The 14,193-nt window shown below is 41.3% G+C and overlaps 3 protein-coding genes, 1 long non-coding RNA gene and 1 pseudogene across 6 annotated transcripts in view; 4 read left to right on the top strand and 1 right to left on the bottom strand.

Annotated features, from left to right (window-relative positions):
- Nucleotides 1-1,140, top strand: part of LOC147187873 (inactive hydroxysteroid dehydrogenase-like protein 1) — a 2,814-nt gene extending 1,674 nt beyond the window's left edge. Inside the window, exons 3-5 of the mRNA XM_086100256.1 lie at nt 28-111; nt 456-593; nt 683-1,140. Of these exons, the coding sequence (XP_085956382.1) occupies nt 28-111; nt 456-593; nt 683-748 (288 nt within the window). The 3' untranslated portion in view covers nt 749-1,140. The remainder of the gene's footprint in view (nt 1-27; nt 112-455; nt 594-682) is intronic.
- LOC147187870 (uncharacterized) lies at nt 751-10,864 on the bottom strand. Its single transcript, XR_015097650.1, has 6 exons — nt 10,785-10,864; nt 6,716-6,825; nt 2,126-2,362; nt 1,246-1,304; nt 963-1,117; nt 751-879 (listed from the first exon to the last, which is right to left on the bottom strand). It is a non-coding gene; the product is annotated as an uncharacterized LOC147187870 (long non-coding RNA).
- Nucleotides 2,259-6,251, top strand: LOC147187872 (gap junction Cx32.7 protein-like). 2 transcript variants are annotated; one of them, XM_086100258.1, is made up of 5 exons: nt 2,259-2,352; nt 3,551-3,704; nt 4,238-4,423; nt 4,701-4,802; nt 5,552-6,249. In XM_086100258.1, the coding sequence occupies exons 2-5, from the start codon at nt 3,576-3,578 to the stop codon at nt 6,053-6,055; spliced, it is 921 nt and encodes a 306-aa protein (XP_085956384.1). In that variant the 5' UTR covers nt 2,259-2,352; nt 3,551-3,575; the 3' UTR covers nt 6,056-6,249. The 2 variants fall into 2 exon arrangements, with proteins under 2 accessions (XP_085956384.1, XP_085956385.1); XM_086100259.1 differs by having other exon boundaries at nt 2,295-2,382; nt 5,552-6,251.
- LOC147187871 (gap junction Cx32.2 protein pseudogene) lies at nt 7,051-9,509 on the top strand (annotated as a pseudogene). Its single transcript, XR_015097693.1, has 2 exons — nt 7,051-7,173; nt 7,681-9,509. The product of XR_015097693.1 is annotated as a gap junction Cx32.2 protein pseudogene (transcript).
- LOC147187869 (gap junction Cx32.2 protein-like) lies at nt 10,740-14,193 on the top strand. The gene is made up of 3 exons (XM_086100260.1): nt 10,740-10,884; nt 11,842-11,990; nt 12,608-14,193. The coding sequence occupies exons 2-3, from the start codon at nt 11,862-11,864 to the stop codon at nt 13,208-13,210; spliced, it is 732 nt and encodes a 243-aa protein (XP_085956386.1). The 5' UTR covers nt 10,740-10,884; nt 11,842-11,861; the 3' UTR covers nt 13,211-14,193.

Here is a 14,193-nt window from a genome sequence, read left to right as displayed (position 1 = left end):
TGTATTACGTTCATATTTGCTTTTCAGGGCTACCTGGATCAGTTCTCGAGAGCTCTCCACCTTGAATACAGCGCAAGAGGAATCTTTGCTCAAAGTCTGCTTCCATTCCAGGTCTGTCATATGCAAAAGTGACGTGAGAAATTTCAATGAAAGTACAAGAAAGCGCAACCTGTAATGTAGAACACCCACACAGGTTGTTTTGATCCAAATCCTTTTGGCGGACGGTTATTGAGGGTTTTTTTTTCCTCCTCCAATTCTTGGTTGAAATTTATTTATTCTTTTTATTCTGAGCAATTATGTAAGTACCGGGCTAATTAATTTATTGGAAACCATCAAGGAAAATAGCAATTAAAGATCAAATTTTGCCTGTATTTCATTGGCAAATTGACAATCAATTAAAATAATTATAATTTTATAACTGGAATGAAAATAAAAATATGGTGTTTAACGCACAGGTGGCCTCCAGTAGTCAGCGCCCGGCGTCGTCCACCGAAGGCTGGTTGGCGCCCACGCCGCAGGTTTATGTCCGCCACGCCATCTCCACACTCGGCGTGTCCAACCGAACCACCGGCTATTGGCCGCACACGCTGCTGGTGGGCACCCAGTGTCTCTCACACAAACACGTGCTTTATGGATTATTTGTGATCGCTAAATTGATTAAGTATGTTTCTTTTCTCCCCAGTACGGATTGATGAGATGCATCCCGGAGTGGACTTGGGTTTTGGGCTGGCGGGTGTTCATTGGTTAAAAGTGGCTCATCATAAATTGTTCATCCTTCAGACGTGTAGAGAAGAACATATGAGGTGGTAAAGTTGTGTTGTAGCCTCTCACGGTCAAACAGGGGCGGCCAAACCTTTCCATCCTACACACTCCAGTAGCCTGGAGTTGCCGCAAAAAATACTCTGTCACTTTTCTGCATCAAATGAGCACTAAAGTTTTCCCACCCTTGGTGTAATATGTACCAATATTTTTCCTTTTCGAGCTGCTTTTTGGCTCTTGGTGGAATTTCTCATGAATCATTTCCACGAGCTGGCCCGTACACGGTGACCGTGCCAGCAACTGGAGTTTGTCCAGGACTCGCTGTTCGCCTCCTTGGACTGTTTGTGCTGACTTGGCCCTCAAAATAAATGCATAAAGGTACTTCAAATAAAATTGTTTCTTTATTCAGACTTTTGGATCTGTCTCAAAGTGAAACGAGATTAAACGAGTGTTTGGATGAACACAAGCTGAAGCAAAACGACTTACCCTTTCACGAACGGTGGTCAGAAAAGTAATACGAAGCACCCTTCGTTCTTCCTCCCACACTGTCGAGAAATGAGACAAAGGTCACTTTGAGGAAAACAAGAGTCAGAACTTTGAAAATTTCAAGCTTTCATTGAAGACTTGGCCGTGAAAGGTTGTTTGTTTATACAGTGGCGCGACACAACTTGCCCTTCAAGTCCGCTAACTTCATGCTAACACAAAGGGAAAAGCATTAGACAGGCTAACAAATAGCATCCGTATGGCGCTGTTATAATGCTTTAAGTAACAGCTATTTGAACACAAACGGTGCAGCAACCTAGAGATGTGGACGGAGAATCTAAAAATGCTCACGGGCATATCTTCTTTATCCTCCGCAAAAAAACGACCAACAGTATTACGAGAAATTACGGAGTCACTAAAAATAGATGGGTAGAACTTGTTATAGTCCCAACCGGTGGCCGTGTCTCGCATAGCACAATTAGACAGAAACACATGTATTTTCTGATTTATTTGTTATGGTATTGGTTTTTATAAAGTACGACATAGACTGCTAGTTTGATTCAAAACACATTCCAAACATTTTGGTTGTTGTTTTTTTTAGGTTGGAACGGACGAGTCGCATTACTGTTCATTTCAATAGGGAATGTATTTTATGTCAGGATAAGGGGCATGGAACAAAGAGGAATAATATTTAAACAACAACAACATTTCATCTGGAAAGGGATTCTGCTAGCTTAATGCTAACAAATATTGTGAAATGCCATCTCCACAGGCTTATGGAGATCAGCATCAATGTCACAGCAGTTTTAAAGCTTCAAACAACTGCTACCTTGCCACACACAGAGCGGCAACACATACAGACACAGCATACAACAATACTCACAGGCATTGATATAACAGTCCGCTTGCATCAGGGCCAGTTTAGGCAGACCAAACACGGCGCCGTAGGCCTGCTTCCAGAAGCTTCCAGGCTTCTGCTGTTCGAAGGTTTATTGTGATGCGTAGGACGGAACCCTCCTGATAAGTCAGCACCGGAACAAAACGACGGGACGACCACACGCTCACTGTCTCCCAACGAGCGGCCGGCGTTCCTCATCTTCTCTATCGTCGGTATGTTCACCTACACGGACACTTCATTAGGTACACAATCTAAATACTTTGATGCAAATCAACAAATACAAGCGCTAGATGCGAAAATTCCGCCGTGTGAAGATTCTTTACATTCTTTTCATTGAGACTGTTGACGTTTGTGCAACTGTATCATCATGAGAACCGTTCCTAATATTTCATCCCACTCGTGGTGCTAATAATCATAATAGCTTCGATTTTAATCGCATCTTTCAGTGAACACAAGGATGTTTGCAAAAACAAAAAAAAAGTGAAATTAATTCCGCTTTAGCATTAAAGTTTGTGATTTTATTGACTTTAGATACCTGTGAAAGATTTTTCTAATAAATTACTGAAATTAAGGTAACCAAAACTTAATAGTCAAACTAATGTAATGGTATAACTTGACTCGATGGGATTTTGTGTGTGTGTGTGTGTGTATGTCCGTCACTTGCAATCATCCAAGGTTAAGTTCTGGCTTACGAACAGATAAAGTGAGTTGTGTGTGTGTGTGTGTGTGTGTGTTTCAAGGGTAGATTTACACACACTCACCAGCTGTGACTGCAATCAGACAAGTTTTTTTTTCTGTGACCTTCGAAGACCCGTGCTGCTGTCACGAACATGGCTACAAAATGCAACTGGGACCTATGTAACCTTTGTAATAAACAAAATCTAACATAAGAAGACCTTGGTGTGGGGGGTGGAGTGGCCGGGGGAATTATACAAGTGGAAATTTTGCATTTGGGGCAAATGAGGCAGTGCCTCATTTGGCAAACAGCGAGCAAAAGAAAAAAAGATCCAAGAAAATTCTGCTCATTTACTTTGCTAACCAAACTTTTAGTTGTGACATATTATGTACCAATATTGTATTAATATGATGAATTCTGATGTTACAAATAATGATGTAAATTTGGCGTACATTTGACGTCCGTTTATATTTTTTTGCCAAACATGCTGTACAATCGATGCAAATGTGCCATCTATTCATTCACATTCGAAGCTCCGTCAGCACACATTTTGACAAAAAATTGACATACCTTTGATATCTATTTAACATTCTGGATGACATATTTGTATTTTTCACATTTGTTTTGCTTAAAAATGTGATTGGAACGTTTTGTTTGTAACATAACGGTCCACGGCCTGGTGGTCGAGGACCACTCCACTCAAGGACAAGTTGTCATCTTCTTTCCCGATTTAGGGAGCGTGACAAGCATTCTGCGGAAATGGGCGAATGGAATCTCTTGGGCCGCCTGCTGGACAAAGTGCAGTCGCACTCCACCATCATCGGAAAAGTCTGGCTCACGGTTCTCTTCGTCTTCCGCATCCTGGTCCTGAGCACGGGCGCCGACAGGGTCAGCTCATTCGAAATGGACTTGCTACACGTTTAATGTTGTAGCCCAAGTTATAAATAAGTTTTATTCGAACCTTTAGCACAAATGTTAGTCTCGCAGCATTCTCAGAAATGTTATTTTATTTATTTTTTAATAGCTATGAGCATTAATGTTTTTTGTTGCCATTATATCAAATAAATAAATAATTCGCTATTTGCCAATAAGTACAAAAGACATTTTTGGCTATTAGCATGAATGCTTGATTATCAGCATTCAAACTATACTGTACCTAAAAATGTTTTGACATTGAATAGCTTCAGCTATTAGCTTCTGACAGGAATTAGCATTAGCACAAAACATTCATCTCTCAGATTTTGTAGAATCTGTGTGTAACTGAGGACTGGAAATGGTGTGACTTGACTTGCGACTTGCTGAACCCGTTTGACTCGACTTGAACGAAGACTTACGACTGACTTACACAAATCTGACTTCTGTCTCGCTAACGCCAAGTAGATGTTAATTAAAATGGCGGATGGGTGTGTCCCGTGCTGCAGGTGTGGGGCGACGAGCAGTCGGACTTTGTGTGCAACACGCGGCAGCCTGGCTGCGAGAACGTGTGCTACGACCACGCCTTCCCCATTTCGCATGTGCGCTTTTGGGCCCTGCAGATCATCGCCGTGGCAACGCCCAAGCTGCTCTACCTGGGATATGTCCTCCACGTCATTCACGTCGAGAAGAAGGTACAGTATTGTGAAAAACTGAGTAATTGACACCTCCAGCCCCATTAAATAAAATAATCACCAATATTAATAGCTTCAACGTAAATAAAACACAAATTAGCTAATAGCTAACAGCTTCAGTACAATGGATTTTGTTCACCGCATGGATATTTTTCTGTCAGCTTTCTCCGTTTTAAAAGAAAATTTGATTTGGAGGGCCTTTAGTGCATTTATTTTTGTCTTAGCATTGGCACGATAAGGAGTAAAATGTCGTAGCATGGCTTCCCCGTGTTCGCAGTTGAAGGAGCGCATGCGGAAGCACGCGGAGCTTGACGACCAGGCTATGTTGTTCCTTCAGCGTAGCTTCAAGATGCCAAAGTACATCAAGAGCAGCGGAAAGGTGCGTAATTTACAAATACACAATTAGTTATTTGGCCGATTTTCTGCTTTGACTTGCGAGCAAAAATTTCTGCTATGGTGAGCGCTGGAAGGTGGCAACAAAGTTATTCACTTTAGTCTTTACACTATTTAGTTTAAACGGTGTCAATTTGAAAGAAGAATAAAGCAAGAAGTATTTCAGCACGGCCTAGTTTTTGTTGAAATTGATCGAACGTGATCCACTGTAATTCTGCTTTTTATGCCTACAGAAAGGGATGATGTGGGTTGATTTTATCATGTACATCTTTGGCCATGATTATTAATGTATTTATCCATCTATTGATTGTATCGATTTATCGTATCTCCCGTATAGATTTGTCATATTTCCTCTATGGATTCATCTTATGTCTTATATCAATTTATCATATGTACCGTATAGATCTACTGTTCTGTTCTATGCATTTCCTGTATTGATATCGTACCTCTTGTATCAATTTATCGTATCTACTGTGTAGATGTATGGTATCAATCAGGGACGTAACGAAAAGCCATTTTAATCGGAAAACTGGTTTGGGTTTAACCAAACCCAAACAAATAGCTACATTTTAAATGTCCTGTCATTGAATCATATCATACAGAATTGGATCGGAATCCCACTATATCCCACCGAATCAAATTATTTCACTTGAAAATGTACCGTTATTGAGTCATATCGCATATATGGAGATGGAATCGAGCTGCGCACTCCTAATATCCTTCCATTTTTCTTAGGTAAGCATCCGGGGACGCCTCCTTCGCGCCTATGTCCTCCACCTGCTGGCCAAAATCGCCCTGGAGATCGTGTTCGTGGTGGGCCAGTACTTCCTGTACGGTTTGACGCTGGACGCCCGCTACGTGTGCTCGCGCTCACCGTGCCCCCACCAGGTGGACTGCTTCCTGTCCCGACCTACCGAGAAGACCATGATCATTTGGTTCATGCTGGGGGCCGCGTTGCTTTCGCTGGCCTTGAGCGTGGCCGAGCTGCTCTACTTGTGCGTCAAGGCGGCCAAGGAGTGCGCCGCCCGGCGGCGTGACTACACGGTCACACCGGTCACGCCCGTCACGCCGGCGCCGCCCGCGTCTCAGAGAAAGGCTTACATGCTGAGAGAAGACGCCGTCACGCAGAATGGAATCAACGCTGAGCTGGAGATGCAGGGACGCAAGTTTGGGGTCAATGCGGCCAATGAGATGGCGGGGAAAGGGTTGCTGGGCAACACGGGGGAAGTGCATATCTGAGCAGGGTGTCCCTGTGCCAAAGTGTGCCAAAGCAAAAAAGTGCGGGTGTCCAACTATTTTCACTGCCAAAAGTGTTGAAAAACCCGCGCCCCCCAAAGGGTCCGACACCCATGTTTTTTCAAGGTTTGATATTGATAACAGTGGGTAAAGTGTGGGTATAAAAGCATTTTCTTGGGAAAAAAATTGAACAGCTGTAATCATTGACAAAATCATTTGCCTTTGATGTTTGGCATTGTGCTGATTTGCTTCTGTTTTCTCAATAAAGTTTCTGATTCAATTCATTTCAGTGGCAAATATTTTGAACACTGTTTAGCATTCTGCTCGCGTTTACTATTTTTTTTCCATTAAAATATCATTTTTTGCACTACTTGGTGTCAATGCTCATCTCTCAATTTTTTTGAATGTTCATCTCCGAGCATTCTACAAAATGATTTTTTGGGGGTTTTAATTTAGCAATTAGCTTATCTGCTAATGCATGTTTTAGCATTTGCACAATAAGTTGAATTTCATATTCTTTCGCAGTCACGAATATATTTGTTTCGACGCATTTGCGCAATATGTAGAAATGTTTTGTGTGTGTGTGTGTGTGTGTGTGTGTGTGTGAGCATGTGCCGACAGCGATTAGATTCAAAATTGTTGCTGGTGGGGCTGTGCTGTTACCTGTCAATCATTACAGCAGGGCCCGCCCCCTCCACTTTCACTGGTAGTCCAAAGTGTCAGAACAAGGCGGGGTGCCTGTTTCACCATCCAACCAATCATCGCGGAGTACCCTGTATTCGAGTAGAAGTAGTACAAACAGCATAAATTAAAAAAATACATAAATATATCCATACAGGTATATGTACAGTCCTCTGGTAAAAGTAGAAGTACTCGCTCAATTTCTTGATTGAAGAAGCAGTGAAAAGAATCAGAGACCCTGCAATCTACTTCAGTACAAAAGTAATATTACATTTTGTCTGTCAGCACTTACAATACCCATTTTGAGCACAGAAAAATACTCGAGTACCATGCTGAGGAATTTGTACTTCACCCCCCTCACACTCCAGCCCAACTCCAAGGTTCAGCTCAGTCAGCACTCGGCGGCGGCGGCAGCTTGTCCACTAAAACGCGCTCATCAGGTAAGATGACAGCAGCAATATTAACAATGTGATATTTTTATTTTTATTTATTTGGGTGGGGATTTTTACTCGTGAGAGTGATTTAACGCCGTTTGGGGCCTTGTGTCACTTTTGAATTCACCGATGTCGGTTTGTATTTTCATCTTGATTTCGTGAACTTCACACAGCTGCTCTCGCTCCCTTCACACACGCTCTGTAGTGGAAGGTGGGCAACCGCAAACGTGTGAAAATGATTTTTTTTTTTTTTAATCTGATGAAAACAAAAGTCAAGGTGATTTTAAAACTCATTCAGTACCAGACAATTCTAGACCAAGTCTGAAAAGACATTTAAAAACGTCTTTGGGAGTGAATGAGTTAAATGCTCACTTGAATTTTCTTTTTTTTACTTTCAAGTTAAACGATACAGCTGATTTTATTGCGCTTTCGCAAGAGTTACAGCTATGACATGATTGAATGAACATTTAACAAAGTGATTCTTGTTCAATAAGCGATATTGTTTGATTCCAGAATTGATTCCAGAATACCAATTAAACGTCATACTCGAAAATGGGAGACTGGGATTTCTTGTCAACCCTGCTGGACAAGGTCCAGTCGCACTCCACTGTCGTTGGAAAGATCTGGATGACGGTTCTGTTCCTGTTCCGGATCATGGTCCTGAGCACCGGCGCCAACAGCGTGTGGGGCGACGAGCAGTCCGACTTCATCTGCAACACCAAGCAGCCCGGTTGCGAGAACGTCTGCTACGACTGGACCTTCCCCATCTCGCACATCCGCTTCTGGGTCCTGCAGATCATCTTCGTGGCCACACCTACGCTGGTCTACCTGGGCCACGCCATGCACGTCATCCACCAGGAGAAAAAATTGCGCGAAAAGCTTGCCAGCCCCGGCGGTCCGCGCCACCTCAAGTCGCCCAAGTACACCGACGACAAGGGCAACGTGACCATCAAGGGGAACCTCCTGGGGAGCTACCTGACCCAGCTGATTTTCAAGATCATCATCGAGGCCGCCTTCATCGTGGGTCAGTATTACCTGTACGGTTTCATCATGGTCCCCATGTTCCCCTGCTCCAAGAAACCGTGCCCGTTCACCGTCGAGTGCTACATGTCGCGGCCTACCGAGAAAACCATCTTCATCATCTTCATGCTGGTCGTGGCATGCGTGTCCCTCCTGCTCAACGTGACCGAGGTCTTCTACCTGCTGTGCAACCGATGCAAGGCCAGGTCCAGGTCCAGAGGGAGGTTTGCAATTAACTCTGTTGAGAACCCAGCAGGGCTTATAAATCCCAGGTGGCCCACGGTCAACGATGCACTGATCCAGAATAAGAAGAACCTGGACTTGGAGATGGAGACCAGTCAGAGTCTTGGGGGGAGTCTGGATGGAGCCAAGGAGGAAAAGCAGCTGCTGGGCAACCACTAGGACTCTTAGCATGTTAGCATGCCAGCAAGGATCTTGGTTTTGCTTTTGATGGTATTCATTTTGTATAGCTTTCTTTGTCCAAATGTACAAATCAAGTGCAGCGCGATTGTTGTTGCATTGAGGTTCATTCTTTACTCGATGGTTTTTGAGTCTATGTTACTTATGTGCTAAATACAGTCAACGGAATAATGATAATGGCCTAAGCCAGAGTCTGGGAGGGAGTCTGGACTCAGTTCGGAAGAACCAGCGACTGCTGAAGATCAACGCATGTTAGCATGAAACTTAGCTTTGCTTTGATGGGATTGATTTTGTATTTCCAGCTTTTTCTTTTTTTTAAATTTAGAAGTCAAGTGCAGCAAAGGTTGTAGTACTAGCATGTTAGCATGAAACTTAGCTTTGCTTTTATGGGATTGATTTTGTATTTAAGTTTGAAAGTGACCGTTTCGAAATGGGCGGGATGATGAGAATGATGACTGCGATGAGATTTGACGGCACAGCCGACTTGTGGTTAGCACAGCCGCGTCACACTTCTCAGGTTGGCGGCAAGGACTGTTAGCGTGTTAGCATGCTAGCAGGTAACTTCACTTGACTTTGATGGAATTTATTTTGTGATTCCACGCCCCCCCCCCTTTCTCAAAATGTAAAAATCAAGTGCCATAATAAGATAAGATAAGAAAACCTTTATTAGTCTCGCAATGGAGGAATTCCCGATTCACAGCAGCAAAATTATGAAATGTCACTGTATGTATGTCCATTCTTTGTTCTGATTTTTTGATTCTAAGTTATTGTTTCATGCGTGAAAATATACAAAATAATAACGATCATGATTATGATCCTGGAGAGTGCTTGTTTCTATTCGTTTTTGTTCCAAGTGGTGCACGCCTTTTTAGAAAAATGATTAAAGTTTGATACAAAAACTGTTTGCTGAATTTATTATTGAGTGAACAATAAAACGATTTTTTAAAAATTCATACAAAATGGTTTCCTGAAGAAGGGACTACCACTACATGATAATTTTTTTTTTATAAATGATGATCATCAGGAGCAATAGAATATCATAAGTATATCATAGTGCCATATTTAGATGTCTTACTGAGGTTATGAATGAGCTACGCATGATTAAAGTTTCATTTGACTCTACTCATATGGATGCATTAAGTTGCATCAACGTAATTCAGTTTTCTCGATATTTATTTGCATGAACCCCGATTACTACGTTATGAATTTTGGGAAACCATATAATTGTCTAATCCCCTCCACGTATAACATACACAGCGCACAACGGATTGATGAATAACTAGTTTTAAAATTAGAAATAAAGAATGTTCTGTTCTTGTGGATTACATATGACAATTTGAAATTTTGGTTCAGACTTTAGCAAGCATCAATGAAACTTGGCATGCTTGATTTGCTTTCGTGAGCCACATAAAATGATGTGGCGGGCCAGATCTGGCCCCGAGGCCTCGACTTTGACACCTGTGCCATACAGGGTCGCCACTGAGGTTAAGTCAAACGTATTTATTAGTGACGTCTATTCTTTTTTAAGTGCTTGTGACAGTTTCACTCTTCATCTGAATTCATTCATATCAGAGCAATTGTATTAATTATATATGAATTTATTTGTATCTTTTTCAGAACAATTACATGATATATCGTATATTGTTTTCGGTCCATAGTAGCATGATATTTCAGGACTATTATTCGTAGCATGATATTTTTATGATTTGTCTTTAATTTTTTTTGTCTAAATGGAGGTAAACACTTTTTTTTAAGTAACAATAAATCCAGGAAATATTTCCTCGCCCAGCATTTGAACGACTTCAATTGATTGACAAGTTTATTTTGGACTTATCAAAAAAACGATTGCTGACGGCGTTGCAACGCAGCCCGTAAATTCCAGGAGGATACTCTTCTATCTGCAGTTACGTCACATTTCAAACCATAAAATGAATATTTTTGTGGGTGTGCAACATGTGACGACGATAAGGAGTAAACAAAACAAAGTTGGACTTTAACGCAAAAAGCAATTATTAACCAACATAATCTTGTCTTTTGCCAGCCTAAAAGTCTCTGCCCTTTTTCCCCTCTTGCAACATGGCAACGTGACCAGCCCCCCCCCTCACACACACACACACACACACGCATAGACACTTGTGCAAACTGAGCCCAAGTTAAAATCAGCAAAAGCATCTCACCTTTGCTTTGCTTTTTTTTCTCCTTGGCTTTTTTGCGATCAGCGTTCAGTAGTTGCACAGCACAGCCGGGGAGCAGCACGAGTCACTCGTCCAATCCTAGGTAAGCAATTTCCTTTCATTTAATAATCCAATCATAATAAACGTTTCTGACTATTTTTCTTTCCTAAGCGCACACTGACCAATGCTGAAACATTCAAACGTTCAAAACGTAAATAACAAAAAGTGCTAAATATGGAAAGACGGGTTAATGGTTGTGTGTGTATATATATACATATAAATAGATGTATATATAAGAATAAAAAAATGTGATCAATTTTTTTTCATTTACTGTAATGTTTTTGGTACATCGGAGACGTAACAATAAGACTATAAGAATTGTTTTATATATATTCATACTATATAGTAATGTTTATGTTCAATGAATTATGTTCAGTTCTATTAGTATTACGACCACGACTATGTTTAAAATAATAAGTTACACAACATGTAACATGTTTGGGTCAAAGGTTTTCTGGTGATTGTAATCTTAATTTTTTAAATAATCTACTTTGGTAAATGTTCTAAAATCGCCTTTCCTTGATTTTTTATTTATGATTATTGTTTTTTTAATTCAAAAGTTTGACCACACTATGTAAAATTTGGTAGACATATCGATCATGAGTGGATGCATCCAAAAAAAAAAAAAAAAAAAAAAGTCAAGTTAGAAATAAAACTGCCTTTTTGTTTTGAAGCTGACATTTTTGGCTCATATTTACCAAAGGCAAACTTTCTGTATATTTGAAGCACAGATACTTGACAAATGGGTGATGTTAAATATATATATATTTAAATATATATATTTTTTTTTATCCATTGCCCGTGATCTATGCATTGCAGCTAAATTTGATGTCACACCCAAAAAATTAACTCTATAATTAGTCCACTTTGAAAATTCAGACCCCGATGCCTGTTTCGCTCAGCAACATGAAACTAACAAAAAGCTTTGCGTTGGTGGGGAGTGCCATCGAAATGTGAGATTTTGCCATTGAATGCCGTAATGTTGTTTTTGTGTTTAAAGTGTGGTGAATAAGATCGAAGATGGGCGAGTGGGGATTTTTGGCAAAGCTGTTGGATAAAGTGCAGTCGCACTCCACCATCATCGGGAAAGTGTGGCTCAGCGTACTCTTCATCTTCAGAATCATGGTCCTGGGAGCCGGGGTTGAGAAGGTCTACACCGCTTCTTCTTCTACATCACTCCAGCATAGAGCACTAGTACTGACGACGCAGACAAGCTCCCCCAAAACATTAAAAATCCTCTCTTTGTAGACTTGATGTTTGCCGATATTGTGCCATGCGCCTATGCAACAGCTGCCCGAACTCTCAAATTTTCTGAATTAGCTCCTCGGCATTTTATCGATGGGGTGAAATAGATTTTGTCTTAGGGTGTTTTCTGGGTTTGATCCAATAAAGAGTAAATTTAAGGTGAAACATACAAAGTCCAGTTGCCTTAATTCTTTGAGGACAAAATTTGATGTGGATCTAAAGATTGTTGGGAAGGGTTTGGAAAAAAAAGCTACATTCTAGTGTTTCCAGAACAATTACAGCTGCACCATTATCCTGCTCTGTGTTTAGTTTAGTTACTTAAAGTTGAGAGAGTCTTCGCTGCTCCGAGTCCTGCTCTGCCTCGCTGTCGTATGGTGTTCCACAGGGTTCAATTTTGGGGCCCCTGTTGTTCTCATTCTGCATGTCTAATGTTTGCGCGTTTGTTAGTTCCTTCATGTGCACAACCACTATTTGGAGGACAGGAGTGGAAGTAACTAAATGACAATGACGATCCGTTCCAGGTGTGGGGGGACGAGCAGTCGAAGATGATCTGTAACACCAACCAGCCGGGCTGCAAGAACGTGTGCTACGACCACGCCTTCCCCATCTCGCACATCCGTTTCTGGGTCCTTCAGATCATCATCGTGTCCACGCCCACTCTGATCTACCTGGGCCACGTCATGCACGTGATCCATAAGGAGAACAAACTACGCGAGAAACAGAGCAAAAGCAACTCCTCCATGCTAAAACTTCCCAAGTACTCGGATGACAAAGGCCACGTGAAGATCAAAGGCAACCTTTTGGGGAACTATATGACGTCCATCGTCTTCCGTATTATCCTGGAGATGGCCTTCATCGTGGGCCAGTACTACCTGTACGGCTTTGTCATGGACGCCCAAATTGTGTGCACGCGAGCGCCCTGTCCGTTCACGGTGGAGTGCTTTATGTCGCGACCCACCGAGAAGACCATCTTTATCATCTTCATGCTGATCATGTCCTGTGTATCGGTGCTGCTCAATGTAGTGGAGATCTTCTACCTGGCGTGCTCGAGGAACGCCCGGAGAAGAGCCAAAATAGGAGCCCTGCGGGGGCCAATTAATGGCAGCGAGTTCGTCAGAGCATGAGAGACTGGACAAAATGGCGACCGGCAGAAGAGAAATCCCAGAAAAAAAAACTTTAAACCTTTCATGCACCCTGTAACCTGATAACATGTCCACTGCAGTAACCGCTGTTCCTGAAAGGGGTAAAATAGCGTCACAAGGGTGACTTCAAAATAAGTGGTACCTTGTTTTATGAACCGATTTGTCACACACTTTTAGGGCTGAACAATTAGAATAATAATAGAAAAATAATCTAAATGCAGTTTTGTCTCCCCCCCGCCCCCATATTGCGATTGCGATTTCATATGCATTTTTTTCAAGGTACTCATTCGGTATTTTTCAACACAAGCAATACCCTCTATTCTATTTTTTTCAAATCAGTGGCTTTATCATTTGTGCCCGGCCATACTATGCAAATCTACTTCAATAACGCTTTCGAAAACTGGCTTTAACCCTTTCATGCACCCTGTAACCTGATAACATAAGGTGTCCACTGTAGTAACCGCTGTCCCCGAAAGGGTTAATTTAATGTTACCCAATTAAATGAATTTAGATGACATTATTCTGCTCCTGGACCCAAAAATTACTTCTTTTTTTTTTTGTAAATAGCACTGTATTGTATATAAAAAGATAATAAAAGAAAGTATGAATAAATACGCAGTTTTTATAACGTGCATTTAAGATGAAGATAACACACACACACTTGCTCATGCTTCTTTGTGAGTGCTTTCATTTCTTTGTCTGTTTGTATCTATTAATAAACGGCTGACAATGTAAAGTGTTTTTGATCAGTGTTACAAACATCTCCGTTGAGAGTTCAATTCGTGTTTGCTGGTCACATCCTGTTTTGATATCCATGCTGGTGGATTTAGCCTTGGATTTTCCGACACTTTTATGTGGTCAATTTTTTTGTTTTGCTAGTTATTGTTTTTTCGTTTTTTGTTTTTGTTTTTTTGGTCCAGTTTGTTTTCATAACACAGATGTTATAAACAACCTAAAAAATGAAA

Source organism: Hippocampus guttulatus, chromosome 20 (genome assembly GCF_054856545.1).
Source record: "Hippocampus guttulatus isolate MCC_2025c chromosome 20, RoL_Hgut_1.0, whole genome shotgun sequence".
Classification (NCBI taxonomy): Eukaryota; Metazoa; Chordata; class Actinopteri; order Syngnathiformes; family Syngnathidae; genus Hippocampus; species Hippocampus guttulatus.
Note: the sequence above shows the minus strand (reverse complement) of the source record. Positions and strands in the feature narration are given on the sequence as shown.

Excerpts from the sequence above, each read along its gene's own strand:
- LOC147187872 (XM_086100259.1), top strand. The coding sequence starts at position 3,576 with ATGGGCGAATGGAATCTCTTGGGCCGCCTGCTGGACAAAGTGCAGTCG. Across the intron at positions 3,705-4,237 it reads TGAGCACGGGCGCCGACAGG|GTGTGGGGCGACGAGCAGTC; the intron begins GTCAGCTCATTC and ends CCCGTGCTGCAG. Across the intron at positions 4,803-5,551 it reads ACATCAAGAGCAGCGGAAAG|GTAAGCATCCGGGGACGCCT; the intron begins GTGCGTAATTTA and ends CATTTTTCTTAG.
- LOC147187869 (XM_086100260.1), top strand. The coding sequence starts at position 11,862 with ATGGGCGAGTGGGGATTTTTGGCAAAGCTGTTGGATAAAGTGCAGTCG. Across the intron at positions 11,991-12,607 it reads TGGGAGCCGGGGTTGAGAAG|GTGTGGGGGGACGAGCAGTC; the intron begins GTCTACACCGCT and ends GATCCGTTCCAG.